Source organism: Onthophagus taurus, chromosome 8 (assembly GCF_036711975.1).
Source record: "Onthophagus taurus isolate NC chromosome 8, IU_Otau_3.0, whole genome shotgun sequence".
NCBI classification, from domain to species: Eukaryota; Metazoa; Arthropoda; class Insecta; order Coleoptera; family Scarabaeidae; genus Onthophagus; species Onthophagus taurus.
In genome coordinates, this window is record NC_091973.1 from 6084838 (window position 1) to 6101044 (window position 16207).

At 31.9% G+C, this 16207-nt stretch overlaps 1 protein-coding gene across 1 annotated transcript; it reads right to left on the reverse strand.

Moving 5' to 3' along the window:
• Nucleotides 1–282: 282 nt before the first annotated feature.
• LOC111425309 (tyrosine-protein phosphatase 69D) lies at nucleotides 283–16200 on the reverse strand. The gene is made up of 10 exons (XM_023059256.2): nucleotides 15641–16200; nucleotides 15469–15582; nucleotides 15190–15412; nucleotides 14213–14370; nucleotides 12240–13108; nucleotides 10420–10532; nucleotides 10182–10350; nucleotides 2115–5742; nucleotides 1823–2056; nucleotides 283–655 (listed from the first exon to the last, which is right to left on the reverse strand). The coding sequence occupies exons 1-10, from the start codon at nucleotides 16019–16021 to the stop codon at nucleotides 587–589; spliced, it is 5958 nt and encodes a 1985-aa protein (XP_022915024.2). The 5' UTR covers nucleotides 16022–16200; the 3' UTR covers nucleotides 283–586.
• Between the last annotated feature and the right edge of the window lie 7 nt (nucleotides 16201–16207).

The following is a 16207-nucleotide window of genomic DNA, read 5'->3' on the forward strand; positions in this document are numbered from 1 at the left end:
TATATTTATATATATTTATATACACACGCACGCGAACTCGAGCACACGCCAGTAAACCGATAGTGTATGAGCTGAGTGTACATTTTACAATTAAGTATCACATGAAACAAAAGCAGATCTAAAAACGTCGAAACTTCTAAATGAGATAAGTTATGTTTTTTTCCTTTTTTTTTTTAATTCTTTTTTATGGGTGAAATGGTGTACACATAGTTAGATAGTCATCATATACATATATATGTACGCTTACGCTATTAAGCATATGTATAATAGGTTATGAAGTGTGAAATAATACGCTTATGTGGTAGCGATAAAAATGTTACTAATCTAGTAAGGTCATGAAACATTGTGCCGAACAAAATAGTATACGACCAACTACATCGAAAATAAAATGTAAATATCACATGTACTGCAAATTAGAAATAATAATAATAACAAAAATAATCAGGGGGGAGGAATTTGGTACGAGTACAAAAAACGATATCCGAACATTTAAAGCAAATACAAAAATGATCTAGTTATAGCGTTACACACAATTGCGATACTTTTCATGGGAATGTCTTATTAAATAATCCAACTACACCCGGAATTATGTCTCACACAGACCGTGTAGTTCGGAATAGTTCAGTATGGCACGATATAAAAATTCATATTGACCCTAAAATAACAAAATCAAAATTAATTACAATAAATACTACCTCTATCACACATTATAGTATACATTTCTCTAAAATTAACGAGTTATAATCTACATGCGGCGTTTCTCATAAAATATTAGGCGACCATGTTTAAAAACTAAAATCACTTCAGTTATTACGCATGCGTCAGTTGAGAAATGTCAATTTGTCCGACAATTATAAGATACGCAAAGACGAAGCAACTAACTTATGAACAGCGTACTGGATTTTATAGTTCTTGTTACAACACAAAACTGACAGCAAATTGAAACGCGGTGTTATTGGTCAAGCTGCAAGGAACTTTGATGTTTCCCTAAGTGTAATATAAATATAAGTGTAAATATTTGTGACAATGTGGCTTCCAGAATAAAGTATTGTGGCCGAAAACGCAAGAATTACTCGGAGAATTTGGATAAAATCAAAGAAACTCCACTTAATTCGGAGTTTGTCGTTTTTCACATTTTCAAAGAGGGACGACACTATAAAAGAATATCCTCAACAGTGAAGCCACTATTATGGCTGCGCTAGCCAGACCACGCTATGACACTGTGAGAAAACAGTATTTCAACGGCAAAATAGGATGCTGGCCTTTTGTTTATAAAGAAACGGTGACCAAAAACATCGTGTCTATTAACGCAGCAGAATGCAAAAAGATGACCCATTAGATCCAAATTCCCAAAAGCGCATAAAGCCAAGACAATTTATGTTCAACAAGATAATGCAAAATCGCATTCTTATGACAACGATACAGAATTGCAGGCTGAAGGATCAAGAGTATTAAATTCAAATCACAGCCACCGAATAGTCCTAATTAGAACGTTTTAGACCTAGCCTTCTTCAATAATATTCGGTGTTTGCAGCACCAAACATCGCCAAAAACTATGGATGAATTAATACATGGAATTAATGCATGGAATCAATCATAATGGCCTCAGGAGGCAATAACTATAAAATGGACCACATGAATAAAGAAAAACTTCGCCGCGAAGAATTGTTGGAACAGCTGAATTATGTCTAAATGTGAAAAATTTAATAAAATTAAGTTACAAATTGAATTAATAATTTTACAACAACAATAAAGTAATTTTCAAAGTTTTGTATACCATAATTTGAGACAGAGGTATTAACATTTTGTAAAATTTACTTACGAATGTATTAATCATCGCCTGTCGTTGCGATCTTAACTTCCTAGCGACTATAAAAACATCAACCCGACGTTCAATCCTTAATTGTTGGACCAAGATACTTAATCCAACAAATATCGAGCTACGATCTGATCCCATATTACAATGAACCGCCATTGGTGAGGGTGATGATAAACATGACACTGTGGAGTGAGCGTAATCGACTAACTCGATTAATCCACGCGTTACTTCTGGAACCTTAACGATTTATAAAAATTATAAAATTAAAATTCGAATGATCAAAAAAGAAAAATACCTCTCCATCAACGGTTGGCCATCCGTGATATTGTAGTTGGGTAACACTTAAATCGTCTCCTTCTCTTGTCCGGACGAAAAATTCTCTTCGAGTGTAATAAGGACAGCTTTCTGCTCGGACATATCGTACGGTGATGTGTTCGTAAACCGTTTCGGTTTCAGTTTCCGGCCAATATCTTGGACATTTATTCTCGCCCAATTCCGATAACATAACTATAACTCCGATACCTTGTTCGGCAATCATCCTCCAGAAATCGCCGACGGTCGATTCAACGGGATCTTGAGTGATAATAAACGATTCTGAATTGTCGTAACCTTCAATAAACGACGCATTAATGTATGTGGAATGTTCTCTCCCTGCGAGAGGTGTTAGTATAACCCTGTTTCTATCATAAGGTATCACCGTGTCGCTACGATTTTTTTCGCGATTTTCATCACCGCTCGCGACACTACACGACTTCCGATCTTCCATTGTATTTTTAATGTTTTCAAATTCATCCTCCATTTTCGATCGTGATCTATCGACTTTTTTGAGTTTCTCAATGGAAGATTTTAGATCGGACGCGGTCATTTCGGTGTCGCCGTATTGTACGACTTCCATTAAAGCTCTGTAGATGAAAATGTATTGTTTGAGCGATTGTACGAGGAAATTTCGTTGATGACGCAAATCACAAATAGTGTTAAATATCGTTACTTGTCCTTCCTCTTTTACTTGTTGTAATAAACAGTCGAGAGCTACGAGAGTTCCCGTTCTACCAACGCCTGCGCTGCAATGTATTAAAATTGGTCCTTTTTCCGGGGAATAAGCTTCGTTCATTCGTTTAATAAATTTAATGATACCATGAGGATGTTCCGGCGCCATGAAATCTTTCCATACTAAATAATGATATTGAGTAATTTTTCTTTCTTCGCTATCTTTTAAACCACCCCTTGTTATTTTTAATTCTCGCACGATGTAATCTGAGTATCTAGTTTCTTGGACGTGAGTCACTGAAATATCACCAAAAACTTTATCGACTTCGGATCTATCCGGCCAATATTTGGCACATTTAGTTTTGCTATACTCTTCTAAATTGGTTAACATCAAAATCATTTCTAGGTGTTGTTCCCAAATTAATCTCCAAAATTCATCGACGGTTGTATCCATGGGACCTTGAGCGCATATAAACTTTTTGCGTTCTTTATAACCTAACACTATATTCGCGTTAATATAATCAGAACCAGCTATTCCATCGACTTGGAATAATTTCACCCTAGTTTGATCGTAAGCTTTTATATCTGGGTATCGATTTTTGTAAACATTTTCCCTGGCATCAGAAGCTCTCGTTGTACGATCGCTAAACCTGTCGGGGAGGAGCTCAAATTCTTGTTGAAAACCGTAATCGGAATCGCGATGTCGTTCCATATAAGCGCTTACTAATTCATCGCTACCTATTGGGCACATATCCGGTGGATTTAGCGATACTAAACGTTGTCTACCGCGGAGATTTCGCAAAGATGTTCGGAATGTGATCATTTCAACAGCTTGCGCATGAGCTTGTTTAGTGTATTGATGCAAAAGACATAATGCTGTAGCCAAAAGAAGTGCAACGACGAGTAAGCCACATAAAATTTGTACAACTATTCCAACAGAACCGGAAACTGGTGCTGTAATAACATCAGGACCTGGATTTAATATCATTAAATAATTGCTATAAACCGCAGTTACTTCTTCAGTGCCTAAATGAGCGCCTCCAACTATAATCTCAACAAAACCAGTGTAATTACTATTAATATCTAATAATCCATCGTGAGGCGGTAATGGCTGAGGTAAAGAATTAGTAAATCTTCGAGTTCTATTTACAGTCGTATTATTTGAATAACTGTTTCGATCTTTTTTGCGTAGAGTATAAGGTCTAAGTCCTATGCATTTATCACATAAGGAGCTTGTAAAATTATAAACATCATCATCGCCCAAAAAAACTTCCGGATGAAAATTCGAACTGGTAAACATCTCCGCAACATAAGCTCCCCCTTTCGGAGTCCGATGAGCTTCATTATACGACACGATTTCCAGTTCATCGGGTGATGGTAATTCAGCTAATTTTTGATGCGCTTCCATTCGAACTAGATAAATTCGATAGCAACAAATTGGTCCGTTTCGTTCTGATATTCTCGGCATAAATAACTTAAAAACCCATCGACCTTGTTCCTCCATTTTTCTCCAATTAAACCTGGATAATCTCTGTTTATCGGGAATTGTAGGTGGCATCGTACAAAATAATTCCACTTTATCTCCGGATTTCTTCGATTTGGTTACAGCCGAAACGGTTACGGTGTAATTAGTATTCGCGGAAACGTTATAAAAACGAGTATTAAGAGTATTCTCGTTGATGCTGCGTGCTTTTGGTCTCCAAGTTGTTAATTCTAATATTCCTCGATCGTTTATAAACGAAGCGTTGCCTTCTAATGTTACATTGTATGTTACTACGGTTCCGTGACGTTTTAATGGCGGTTTCCAACTTACATACACAAAACTCATTTGGGTAACGTTTTCATATTTACACTCAACGGAAGCGTTTGTGACTGGACCAGCCATACCATCCATGGTTGTCCCATTTACTTCTAACGACCATGGTCCGCATGTATTGCAATACTCGCAACATGCGCAAACTTGAAAATTATACGTGGTAGCCGGATCTAAATTATTGAACATGTAAAGATTTTTTGATGGAAGATGAGAGACAGCTTCAGAAATTGAGGTCATATTGTCAGGACGAGATTTTAACTTGAAAAATTGCACGTATTCGCCGAGATCGCGCGATGGGTCAGTCCATGATATAGTAATCGAACTCACAGTGACCCCAGTCACTTTTACTTCCGGCGTAAAAACCGGGTCTTCCGTTAAAATACGAATCGGTTTGCTGTCTGAAAACGGGCTACTTCCTTCACTATTTATCGCTTCCATTCTTAATGTGTATGTGGCGTTCGGTTTTAAAGTAACATCTTCAAGAATATGCTCGCGGTATTCAGCTTTTATTTCTTGTTGATAATAAACCCAATTTTCATTGCCATCCTCTTTGTATCTTATGCTGTATCTGATACTATTCGGCTCGTTCCCGTCATCCATCGTCCAATTGATATAAATTTTTGATTTACCGATAGATTTAACAAAATCCAACTTTAAAACGGGTTTGTCCAACACCAAAATTGCGGTTTCATTTTGTTTAGATGTAAATGGCGTTTGCGCCTTGCAAGTATACGTTCCGTTATCTTTCTTAGTTACACTGCTCACCTCTAATAACGATTCCGCGTACGTCTCGTTCACAAATTTTATTTTATATGCCTCCGCTTCTAACGCCGATTTATCTTTGAACCAATTTATTCCCGTTATCGGATAACCCAGCACCAAACAATGTAGCTTCACGTTTACGTGTATTTTCGTTCTCACTATTTCCGACATTGAAATTTGCGGTGCTAAGGTTACGTTTAATACTATCTGATCAAAATCGATTTCCGTTTTATTCATAGCGTGACATTTGTAATTTCCAACGTGTTTTAAACTTACTCCTAAGATATGTAAGAAGGATACTTCTTGTTTTTGTGCTAATTCTTTGTTTATATTTTCACTTTCTCTATCGACTATGTACCTAAATATTTAAATTTATTATTATTTTTTTTTGTTATATATTATGCCAAAAGTCAAAGCCCCTAAATATAATTATGGGAATCCCGTATGTCTAAATTGAGGGGTTTTGACTTTTCGCATGGATTAATTTTCGTGTCCGATTAGTTTCGGCCTACAGAATTAACAATATTATTAATTTAATCGCTTGCGACCGAGGTTCAGTGATTAAAATTATATCTAACTGATGCAAGGTTCTCGTATTGTAATGCCTCAGAAGCGAGTGGCCTCAACTTTGTCTGATGATGTAAATCGTTTAATTAAGCCGAGGTCGCTTGCGGCCGAGGCTCAGTATAGGGTAGCATATTTTATTTTTTTACGCGTAAACTATTATCTTTAAGAAAAAAACTAAAGAGACAAAAAAGGACCACTAAAGAATAAGCATTACAACCCATATTTTTTTATGTTAATATTCGAGGACAAAATTTTAAATTTTACAGTTTACTTATACCCGAAATAAAAGATAAAATGTCAATTTTTGACACAACTTTGACGGGTCATAGCTCGAAAACAAAAGATTTGCGATGTTTATATAAAAAACTTGAGTTATTTTGATAAGTACTACGTCGTAATAAAGTTTCCCGATTAATAACTGAACCACCCTGTATACAGGTGTCCCACGTAAGCGTCAAAGTCCATAAATGGCATTAAGAAGCAGAGATACACAGTTCTTTCTTAGATAAAAGTTGTAGGAAATTTACCATACTATAAACGGAAAATATTTTTATACATACAGGATGTTCCATAACGACCTACCGAAATAAACATATATTATTTTAAACGGAATGATATAGTTTTTATTGCGTCTTCTGATTCTACAAGCCAAAATATGTTGACTTTGATAAGATATGTTGGTACTTCCCGTTTTTAGTTTTTGAGTTATTTTAATTAGAACCTTTTTTTTAACTCTGTGTTCTTTAAATATGAATTTCTTAGTGACTGAGTGAGCCAGAAAGTTAAAATTTGTGACAGTTGCTGCTTGGATATCCTTAAATTGAGTGCCATTGGCTACATCTGTATATCTTATACAGGATGTTAAAAAATGTAACAACTTTTTTACCATATTCAAGCGCAAAAAAGTCGAAAATTTTAAATAGAACACCCCATATTCGACATTCTTTTCAGATACAGAATTTAATTCTCTACAAATCTGCAATACATGTCCCTATACCTATCAGTTGGAGTTTTTGAGATATTGTGAAATTAATCAAAATCATGCAAAAAATAGCAGATCTTGTTCATTTTTTCATTACTATTTGGCGAAATAAGACTATCAAAATATATGATTAAGCATTAATAATGATTTAAAAAAGACAATTATTTTAATTAGAACCTTTTTTTTAACACTGTGTTCTTTAAATATGAATTTCCTAGTAACTGAGTGAGCCAGAAAGTTAAAATTTGTGACAGTTGCTGCTTGGATATCCTTAAATTGAGTGCCATTGGCTACATCTGTATATCTTATACAGGATGTTCAAAAATGTTACTACTTTTTTACCATATTCAAGCGCAAAAAAGTCGAAAATTTTAAATAGAACACCCCATATTCAACAAGCTTATCAGATAGAGAATTTAATTCTCTACAAATCTTAAGTACATGTCCCTATACCTATCAGTTGGAGTTTTTGAGATATTGTGGAATTAATCAAAATCATGCAAAAAATGGCAGATCTTGTTCATTTTTTCATTACTATTTGGCGAAATAAGACTATCAAAATTCGTGATTAAGCATTAATAATGATTTAAAAAAGAAAATGATAAATAATTCTCAACCAAACTTTATTCATAAGTGTTCAAATATCTTCTCTATGTGTGGTAAATTTCAAACAATTTTTGTCTAAGGAAGATCCTTAATGCCATCATATTGTGTCAAGATAGCATATTTTATTTTTTTACGCGTAAACTATCATTTTTAAGAAAAAAAAAAAAAGGTAGGGAAATTTAAGGTATGGTTGAAAATAACGTGTTAACCAGTAGTACATACATACAAAATTTCAAATTCTACGGTTTCCTTATACCCGAAATAAAAGATAAAATGTCAATTTTTGGCTCAACTTTGACAGCTCATAGTTCGAAAACAAAAGATTTGCGATGTTTATATAAAAAACTTGTGTTGTTTTGATAAGTACTACGTCGTAGTAAAGTTTCCCGATTAAAAACTGAACCACCCTGTATACAGGATGTCCCACGTAAGCGTCAAAGTCCATAAATGGCATTAAGAAGCCGAGATACACAGTTCTTCCTTAGATAAAAGTTGTAGGAAATATACCATACTATAAATGGAAAATATTTTTATACATACAGGGTGTTCCATAACGACCTACCGAAATAAACATATATTATTTTAAACGGAATGATATAGTTTTTATTGCGTCTTCTGATTCTACAACCCAAAATATGTTGACTTTGATAAGATATGTTGGTACTTCCCGTTTTTAGTTTTTGAGTTATTTTAATTAGAACCTTTTTTTAACTCTGTGTTCTTTAAATATGAATTTCTTAGTGACTGAGTGAGCCAGAAAGTTAAAATTTGTGACAGTTGCTGCTTGGATATCCTTAAATAGAGTGCCATTGGCTATATCGGTTTATCTTATACAGGATGTTCGAAAATGTTACTACTTTTTTACCATATTCAAGTGCAAAAAAGTCGAAAATTTTAAATAGAACACCCCATATTCAACAAGCTCATCAGATAGAGAATTTAATTCTCTACAAATCTTCAGTACATGTCCCTATACCTATCAGTTGGAGTTTTTGAGATATTGTGGAATTAATCAAAATCATGCAAAAAATTGCAGATCTTGTTCATTTTTTCATTACTATTTGGCGAAATAAGACTATCAAAATATGTGATTAAGTATTAATAATGATTTAAAAAAGACAATTATTTTAATTAGAACCTTTTTTTTAACACTGTGTTCTTTAAATATGAATTTCTTAGTGACTGAGTGAGCCAGAAAGTTAAAATTTGTGACAGTTGCTGCTTGGATATCCTTAAATAGAGTGCCATTGGCTACATCTGTATATCTTATACAGGATGTTCAAAAATGTAACAACTTTTTTACCATATTCAAGGGCAAAAAAGTCGAAAATTTTAAATAGAACACCCCATATTCGACTAGCTTATCAGATAGAGAATTTAATTCTCTACAAATCTTCAATACATGTCCCTATACCTATCAGTTAGAGTTTTTGAGATATTGTGGAATTAATCAAAATCATGCAAAAAATGGCAGATCTTGTTCATTTTTTCATTACTATTTGGCGAAATAAGACTATCAAAATATATGATTAAGCATTAATAATGATTTAAAAAAGACAATTATTTTAATAAGAACCTTTTTTTTAACACTGTGTTCTTTAAATATGAATTTCCTAGTAACTGAGTGAGCCAGAAAGTTAAAATTTGTGACAGTTGCTGCTTGGATATCCTTAAATAGAGTGCCATTGGCTATATTAGTGTATCTTATACAGGGTGTTCACAAATGTAATAACTTTTTTACCATATTCAAGCGCAAAAAAGTCGAAAATTTTAAATAGAACATCCCATATTCGACATTCTTATCAGATACAGAATTTAATTCTCTACAAATCTTCAATACATGTCCATATCTATACCTATCAGTTGGAGTTTTTGAGATATTGTGGAATTAATCAAAATCATGCAAAAAATGGCAGATCTTGTTCATTTTTTCATTACTATTTGGCGAAATAAGACTATCAAAATATGTGATTAAGCATTAATAATGATTTAAAAAAGACAATTATTTTAATTAGAACCTTTTTTTTAACACTGTTCTTTAAATATGAATTTCTTAGTGACTGAGTGAGCCAGAAAGTTAAAATTTGTGACAGTTGCTGCTTGGATATCCTTAAATAGAGTGCCATTGGCTATATCAGTGTATCTTATACAGGATGTCCAAAAATGTAACTACTTTTTTACCATATTCAAGTGCACAAAAGTTGAAAATTTGAAATAGAAAACAGATAGAGAATTTAATTCTCTACAAATCTTCAGTACATGTCCCTATAGCTATCAGTTGGAGTTTTTGAGATATTGTGGAATTAATCAAAACCATTTAAAAATAAAACCATCAAAATATGTGATTAAGCATTAATAAAAATAAATAATTCTCAACCAAACTTTATTTATAAGTGTTCAAATATCTTCTCTATGTGTAGTAAATTTCCAACAACTTTTGTCTAAGGAAGAACCTTAATGCCATTTATATACTTTGCTGATTATGTGGGACACCTGTATAATAATATATTATTAATAAGATCTGTAAAAAAAATATTGTTAATTCTATAGATGTCTCTGAAGATGTCCTTTGACCGAAACTAGTCAGACGAAAAGTACAATAAAATGTTATTAATTAACATAATTATAGGATTAAAACTTACCCATCATCTCTACTAACATTATTTTCATTAAAAGTCCACCACATAGAGCTAGATAATATCTTCGTTTTGCAAATAATTGTAACGTTAGCGCCGTAATTTAAGGCGTTAGGATCGTCAACTTCTAATACTTCAATCGTTGTAATCAATTCATCGTTATCAGGCGGAAACTCTACAAATACAGGCAATGTAAAGAATGGAAATGAAGGTTTGGAGTTGAAACCGTGGTGAATTAGATTACCTATTGAAGTTCCGATAGTACAAACGGAAAGTTTGAGTAGAAAAGCAAATAAAAATACATTTAAATTAACAAACCCTTGGGCTTGGCACGCGAACATGGCGCCACACCGGACACTTTAACTACTTCGGACGATCGCAACAGCCAGCGTTAACGTCAACAAGCGTTTTTAACGATTAAATACGCATATTTTTACTATTTATTGTATGATATCATTTACACATTTTTGTCAAAACGCGTAGTTCTTTTATATTTCACTTACAAACATCGTACACTTTCGCATCGAGTCTACCGGCCATTTTAAACAAGAAGGATAGCACACAAACAACCTAGTAAATCTATTACCAACCTTAAACTTTAATAATCAAAATTACTACATACTTATTTTTCTTTCCAATTCTTTAAACTTTTAAAATTACTTACCCCAACTTGCAACAATTAATGTTGTAAAAACGAAAAACTTATAAAAGTTTCCCATTGAACCGTTTCCTTTCACTGCTAACGAACTAATAACTATCGATAATTTAGTTATGAGTCCAAACGATTATTAATTTATTAATAAAATTTTTATTTCAGGAGTCACGATTAAATTTAAAATTAATTAATCACAAAAATTTCTTCTTGATAATTCTTAATCAAATTCTAAAATAGTTGAACAAATCACGATTAAAATTTTAAATAAAACAAGTTATATTTATTACATTTAGCATTTCATTTATATTTAAATAAATAACAAGATGAATAAGTAAAAATAAAAAAAAATAAAATAAACTATCTATAGAACATACTCTTTTTAATGCAAAAAGGCGTTTTGAAAAATCACTTTTAGTTCTTGAGAAATAAATTTTTGAAATAACCGATAATTTTGTAATTTTCTCCGATTAAGTTTTAAAAATTCGTATAAAATCCATTTCTTGGAATATGAGTATGAAAATTTCCCAAAGTGTTAATAAAAGTGTCCTCTTTTCAATGAACCAACCCGTTTTGAGAAATAACTTTTAGTTTTTGAGAAAACAATATTTGAAGTTTTGATAATTTGCAATTTTCATCGATAATTTTCAAAATTCGCTATAAAATTAATTTCTTGAAAGATCCTTGTGGAAATATCACCAATTATTAATTAAAGTATCCTCTTTTTAATGCAAAAAGCCGTTTTGAAAAATCACTATTAGTTCTTGAGAAATAAATTTTTGAAATAATCGACAATTTTTTCGAATTTTGAAATTTTCAAAAATCAAAGGGTTAATAAAGGTGTCCTCTTTCCAATGAACCAACACGTTTTTAAAAATAACTTTTAGTTTTTGAGAAAACAATATTTGAAGTTTTGATAAAATTTTTATTTCGTCACGATTAAATTTAAAATTAATTAATCACAAAAATTTCTTGATAATTCTTAATCAAATTCTAAAATAGTTGAACAAATCACGATTAAAATTTTAAATAAAACAACATATATTTAAAGTATATGATTTATTCCGTAATCGGCGTTTCATTTATATTTAAATAAATAACAAAATGAATAAGTACAAAAAGTTGATACGGAAGAGAATCCAAAAAATAAAACAAACTATCTATAGAAAATACGTAAAAGTGTTCGGAATGTGAATTACATTTTAAATTTTGCAAAATAAAATTACCAAAATAACAGAAAAAGAATTGCTTAAATATTTAAAAAATAACTAAAAAGAAATTCTTATTAACACTAAAGATTAATAAATACCCATCTTCAACAGCCTTTGTTTACAACATAAAATGAAACACAAAACATTCAAGTGTGTTCCATCTTTTTTTATTTATTACTTATTTTGTATTTAAATTCAATTTATTTTGAATCAGCTTCGCGTTTAGTTTTTAAGTTAATCATATAAACCATTTTATCTAATTCCTCAGTATTGCTAGGATTGATTTCGCTATTATGTTGAATATTAGTTAGATCGGAACTTGGAAATGAGCGGGTGCGGATCCTTTTAACTTTTTTGACTTCCTCCTTTTGATTAGAAAATTGTACGTCGTCTATCGAGTTGATGTTAATCAATAAAAATTGTTCGTTATTTGAGGGAAGGTTTCCTGTGACATCGAAATTGAGCTGTTTATCATTCCAATCAACGTTTGCGGTAACAATACACATGTCGGATTCATTTTCTTGGTTATTATCATTATTCTGAGTTGATTTAATTTTTTTTACTATACTAGCTACGTAATCTTGTTTATTTATTATCTCAACCGGCGGGTTTTCTTGTTTTAAAACCCCGTATTCCAACCTTAAAGCATCTAAATCTAACGAATCTTTCATTTTTACGTGATCCGTTGCTAACGAATACAATGGAATTACAAAAACCGAAATATCATCAACTGACGCGCATTTCCCGCTTTTCATTAACCATTGATGTTCTTTAAGAGTACCACGTGCAGCGCCCACTAAACACGTTGCAGCGCTAACGTATAATTCTCTACCATCGAAAATTTCCATTACGTCGGTTATAATTTTTGAAACACCATTACCATCGAGAACATCCCATAAACCATCCGTTCCCATTACTAAAACGTCTTGTGGTTTTGTTGTCGACAAATCGAGTACTTGAACTTCTGGATGACAACTTAAAAATGGTTTTATCGGGATGCGTTGATACACTGATACCAAATCATGATCCCCAAAACCTCGTGTTACACCGATTGTTCCCATTACACGACTCTAAATTCGTTTATTTAAAAAAAATTATGTTTTTAATAAATTATTTATAACTAGGGCAACCAAAAATATGCAAACATATTTTTTTTTATACGTCTGAGAAAAGAATGGACAAAACAAAAATTAGTTTCAGATTAAACTATGAATTTTGAGCCGTATTTGTTATTTTTGCTTAGTTTATCTATACCACATACATAATGCATATTTTCAATATTTTCCATGACAGGAAAATTATTAATTTAATTCCCTGAGTGTCAAAAACTGATTTAATGAAGCTTCTTGAAGTGTGGCGGCACGCCATTTTGTTGTAATAACTGCCGTTGGAACTGAGTTGGGTCAACATTATCGGGATGGAAGGAATGACATCGTTCCGAAAAAATTTAAACATCTCTTTCCAGTTAAGGTTTCTCCTAATTTTTTGCGGATATTTTCGTCATTGTTGCAAAAACTACGATTCATTGTTCGTGAGGATAGAAATGATATTTTGCGGATTTTTCTTGCCCAACCAAAACCATGTTTTGTTAAACCTCTCCTGAAACATGTGCTAGGCCAGACTTCGAGAAATGCTTCAAGAGATGCTCATGTTTTTTAAATTAAGTCACAGGTAGACTCACTATACTTTGGCAAATGAGTTGGCGATCAGAATATGTTGTATTAAAGAGGTCAACTACTTGTTAAATCAGTTTATGACACTTAGAACGCTTCATGGCTACTGCTTTTTTTTATCACGTCAAAAAATTTGAAGTAGTAAAACTTAAAAGCAATTTTTCTCGAAAATTTTTTTATGTAACCAATATTGATATTGAGTGTACTAGATTCAGAAGAAAATCTAATAAAATAGGGGATTGCCATTTGAAAAAAATATCGATGACGTCATAACTCGTATAAAAAATTTTTAATCTTTAGATCCGTTTTAGGAACTTTTTCAAAAACCGTTTATAATGATTTTATCGCCTGTAATATAACTTCAATGCTAATAGAACAAACTTTTTGAATGTATAAGAATGTTTTACCAGCAAACGATTTTTTTAATTTTTATAGAACATTTTTAAGCGCTTAAACTACAATTCTTGGAGCATATTTTTGGTTGCCCTATTTATAACATACTCGTTTTCCTTGTCCGGTAATTAACGATGGTTTTAAATCTTCCTGAACAATAGTTTTATAAGACCAACCTTTCATAAAAGCGTCTCTAAATAAAATACGCTTTCCAAGATCTTTCATTTTTGGTTGCCTTATATATTCAATAAACGTATAATATTTGCCTATAAATTCAAATTAATTATTCATATAATATATACAGGATGTTTCACGTAAAACTCCCAGGCCAAGTATCTCTGGAATGGGTTCTTAAGTATTGTTATTTGTCATTGTATAAAAATAAAGATGGCGCTTTGGCTTTGGCGGGATATTAAAAACCTATTACTTCATACTCTGTTGTTTGTTTTTTGAGAAAAAAACATTTGACAATTTTTTCGAATTTTGCAATTTTCACCGATTAAGTTTTAAAAATTCGTAAAAAATCCACTGTTGGAATATGAGTTTAAAAAATTCGCAAAGTGTTAATAAGAGTGTCCTCTTTCCAATGAACCAACCCGTTTTGAAAAATAACTTTTAGTTTTTGAGAAAACAATATTTGAAGTTTTGATAATTTGCAAATTTCATCGATAATTTTCAAAATTCGCTATAAAATTAATTTCTTGAAGGATCCCTGTGCAAATATCACCAATTATTAATTAAAGTATCCCCTTTTTAATGCAAAAAGCCGTTTTGAAAAATCACTTTCAGTTCTTAAGAAATAAATTTTTGAAATGATCGACAATTTTTTCGAATTTTGCAATTTCCGCCGATTAAGTTTTAAAAATTCGTAAAAAATCCACTTCTTGGAATATGAGTATGAAAATTTCCCAAAGCGTTAATAAAAGTGTCCCCTTTCCAATGAACCAACCCGTTTTGAAAAATAACTTTTAGTTTTTGAGAAAACAATATTTGAAGTTTTGATAAAATTTTCGATATTCCTGAGATACTTGGCCTGATAGTTTTAAATGAAACACCTATATATATATAAATCATAATAAACCAACCTAATAAGTGGGGTTTCATTTGAGCTAATTGTTGAATACGTTCTTTTTCAGTTTCTGGAGTAAAATCATTAGAAAGTGGTTTATAATTATTTCCTGAGCAAATTATTGCTCGAGAATCACCAGCATTTGCTACATATACACTACCCAGTATGGATATTGCTACAATTGCTGTACACCCACCATTACTTTGTTTCCTAATCAGTTCATCTTTGATTATATCATCCTAAAATTTCATAATTTATTTAATTATTAAAATAAATATTTAATAACGTTTTTTACCATTGTAGAAAAAGCCATTTCTAAAGCTCCAATAACCAATTCGTGCCTACTATTACCTTTTTCATTTTCTAAAAATCGTATCCACAAATCATCTTGAGCATCAACTAATCTTTGCTGTTTATTAAAAAAAAAATTGGTTAGTAATATTGTAATAAATATCAAAATTACTCACATGTAAAACATGATGTAGTTGATTAGCTGCACAAATAGCTGCTCCAACCCCAGCATGCCCATCAAATAAAGCAAAATAAGTATAGGGTATCTTAACATGTCCAGATGCTAAGACAGCTTGGTGTGTAACAGCTTGATCCTCATTATATTTGCTTTTACCCCCATTTATACATTCTGCATACCCAGAAAAGTTGGCTAATTTTCTGCTGGGGCTTATGATAGGTCTTAAGCGATGATCTATTGAAGCTTGTATTTCATCCTCATTTAATTGCAAGAAATGAGGTCTAGAATAAGGGTACTTAGCCGTTTCTTTAGTTGTTGGTTGTTTTGGAGGCTGTTCTGAATCGGGGCCCGACAGGACGTTTTTTAATTTTGTAAACATTTTCTAATTATTAATGTCCCTACTTTGATCGATCCCCAGGTATTGTTTTAATTACATACTTCGCATAGATGATTGTTATAAGTGTATTTCTTTTATATACATGTAGATATTTTTATAGATTTTATAATTATTTTAACACAAGTGAGAATATGTAATTGAGTTGTCAACAATTTTTAGGTTGGAAAC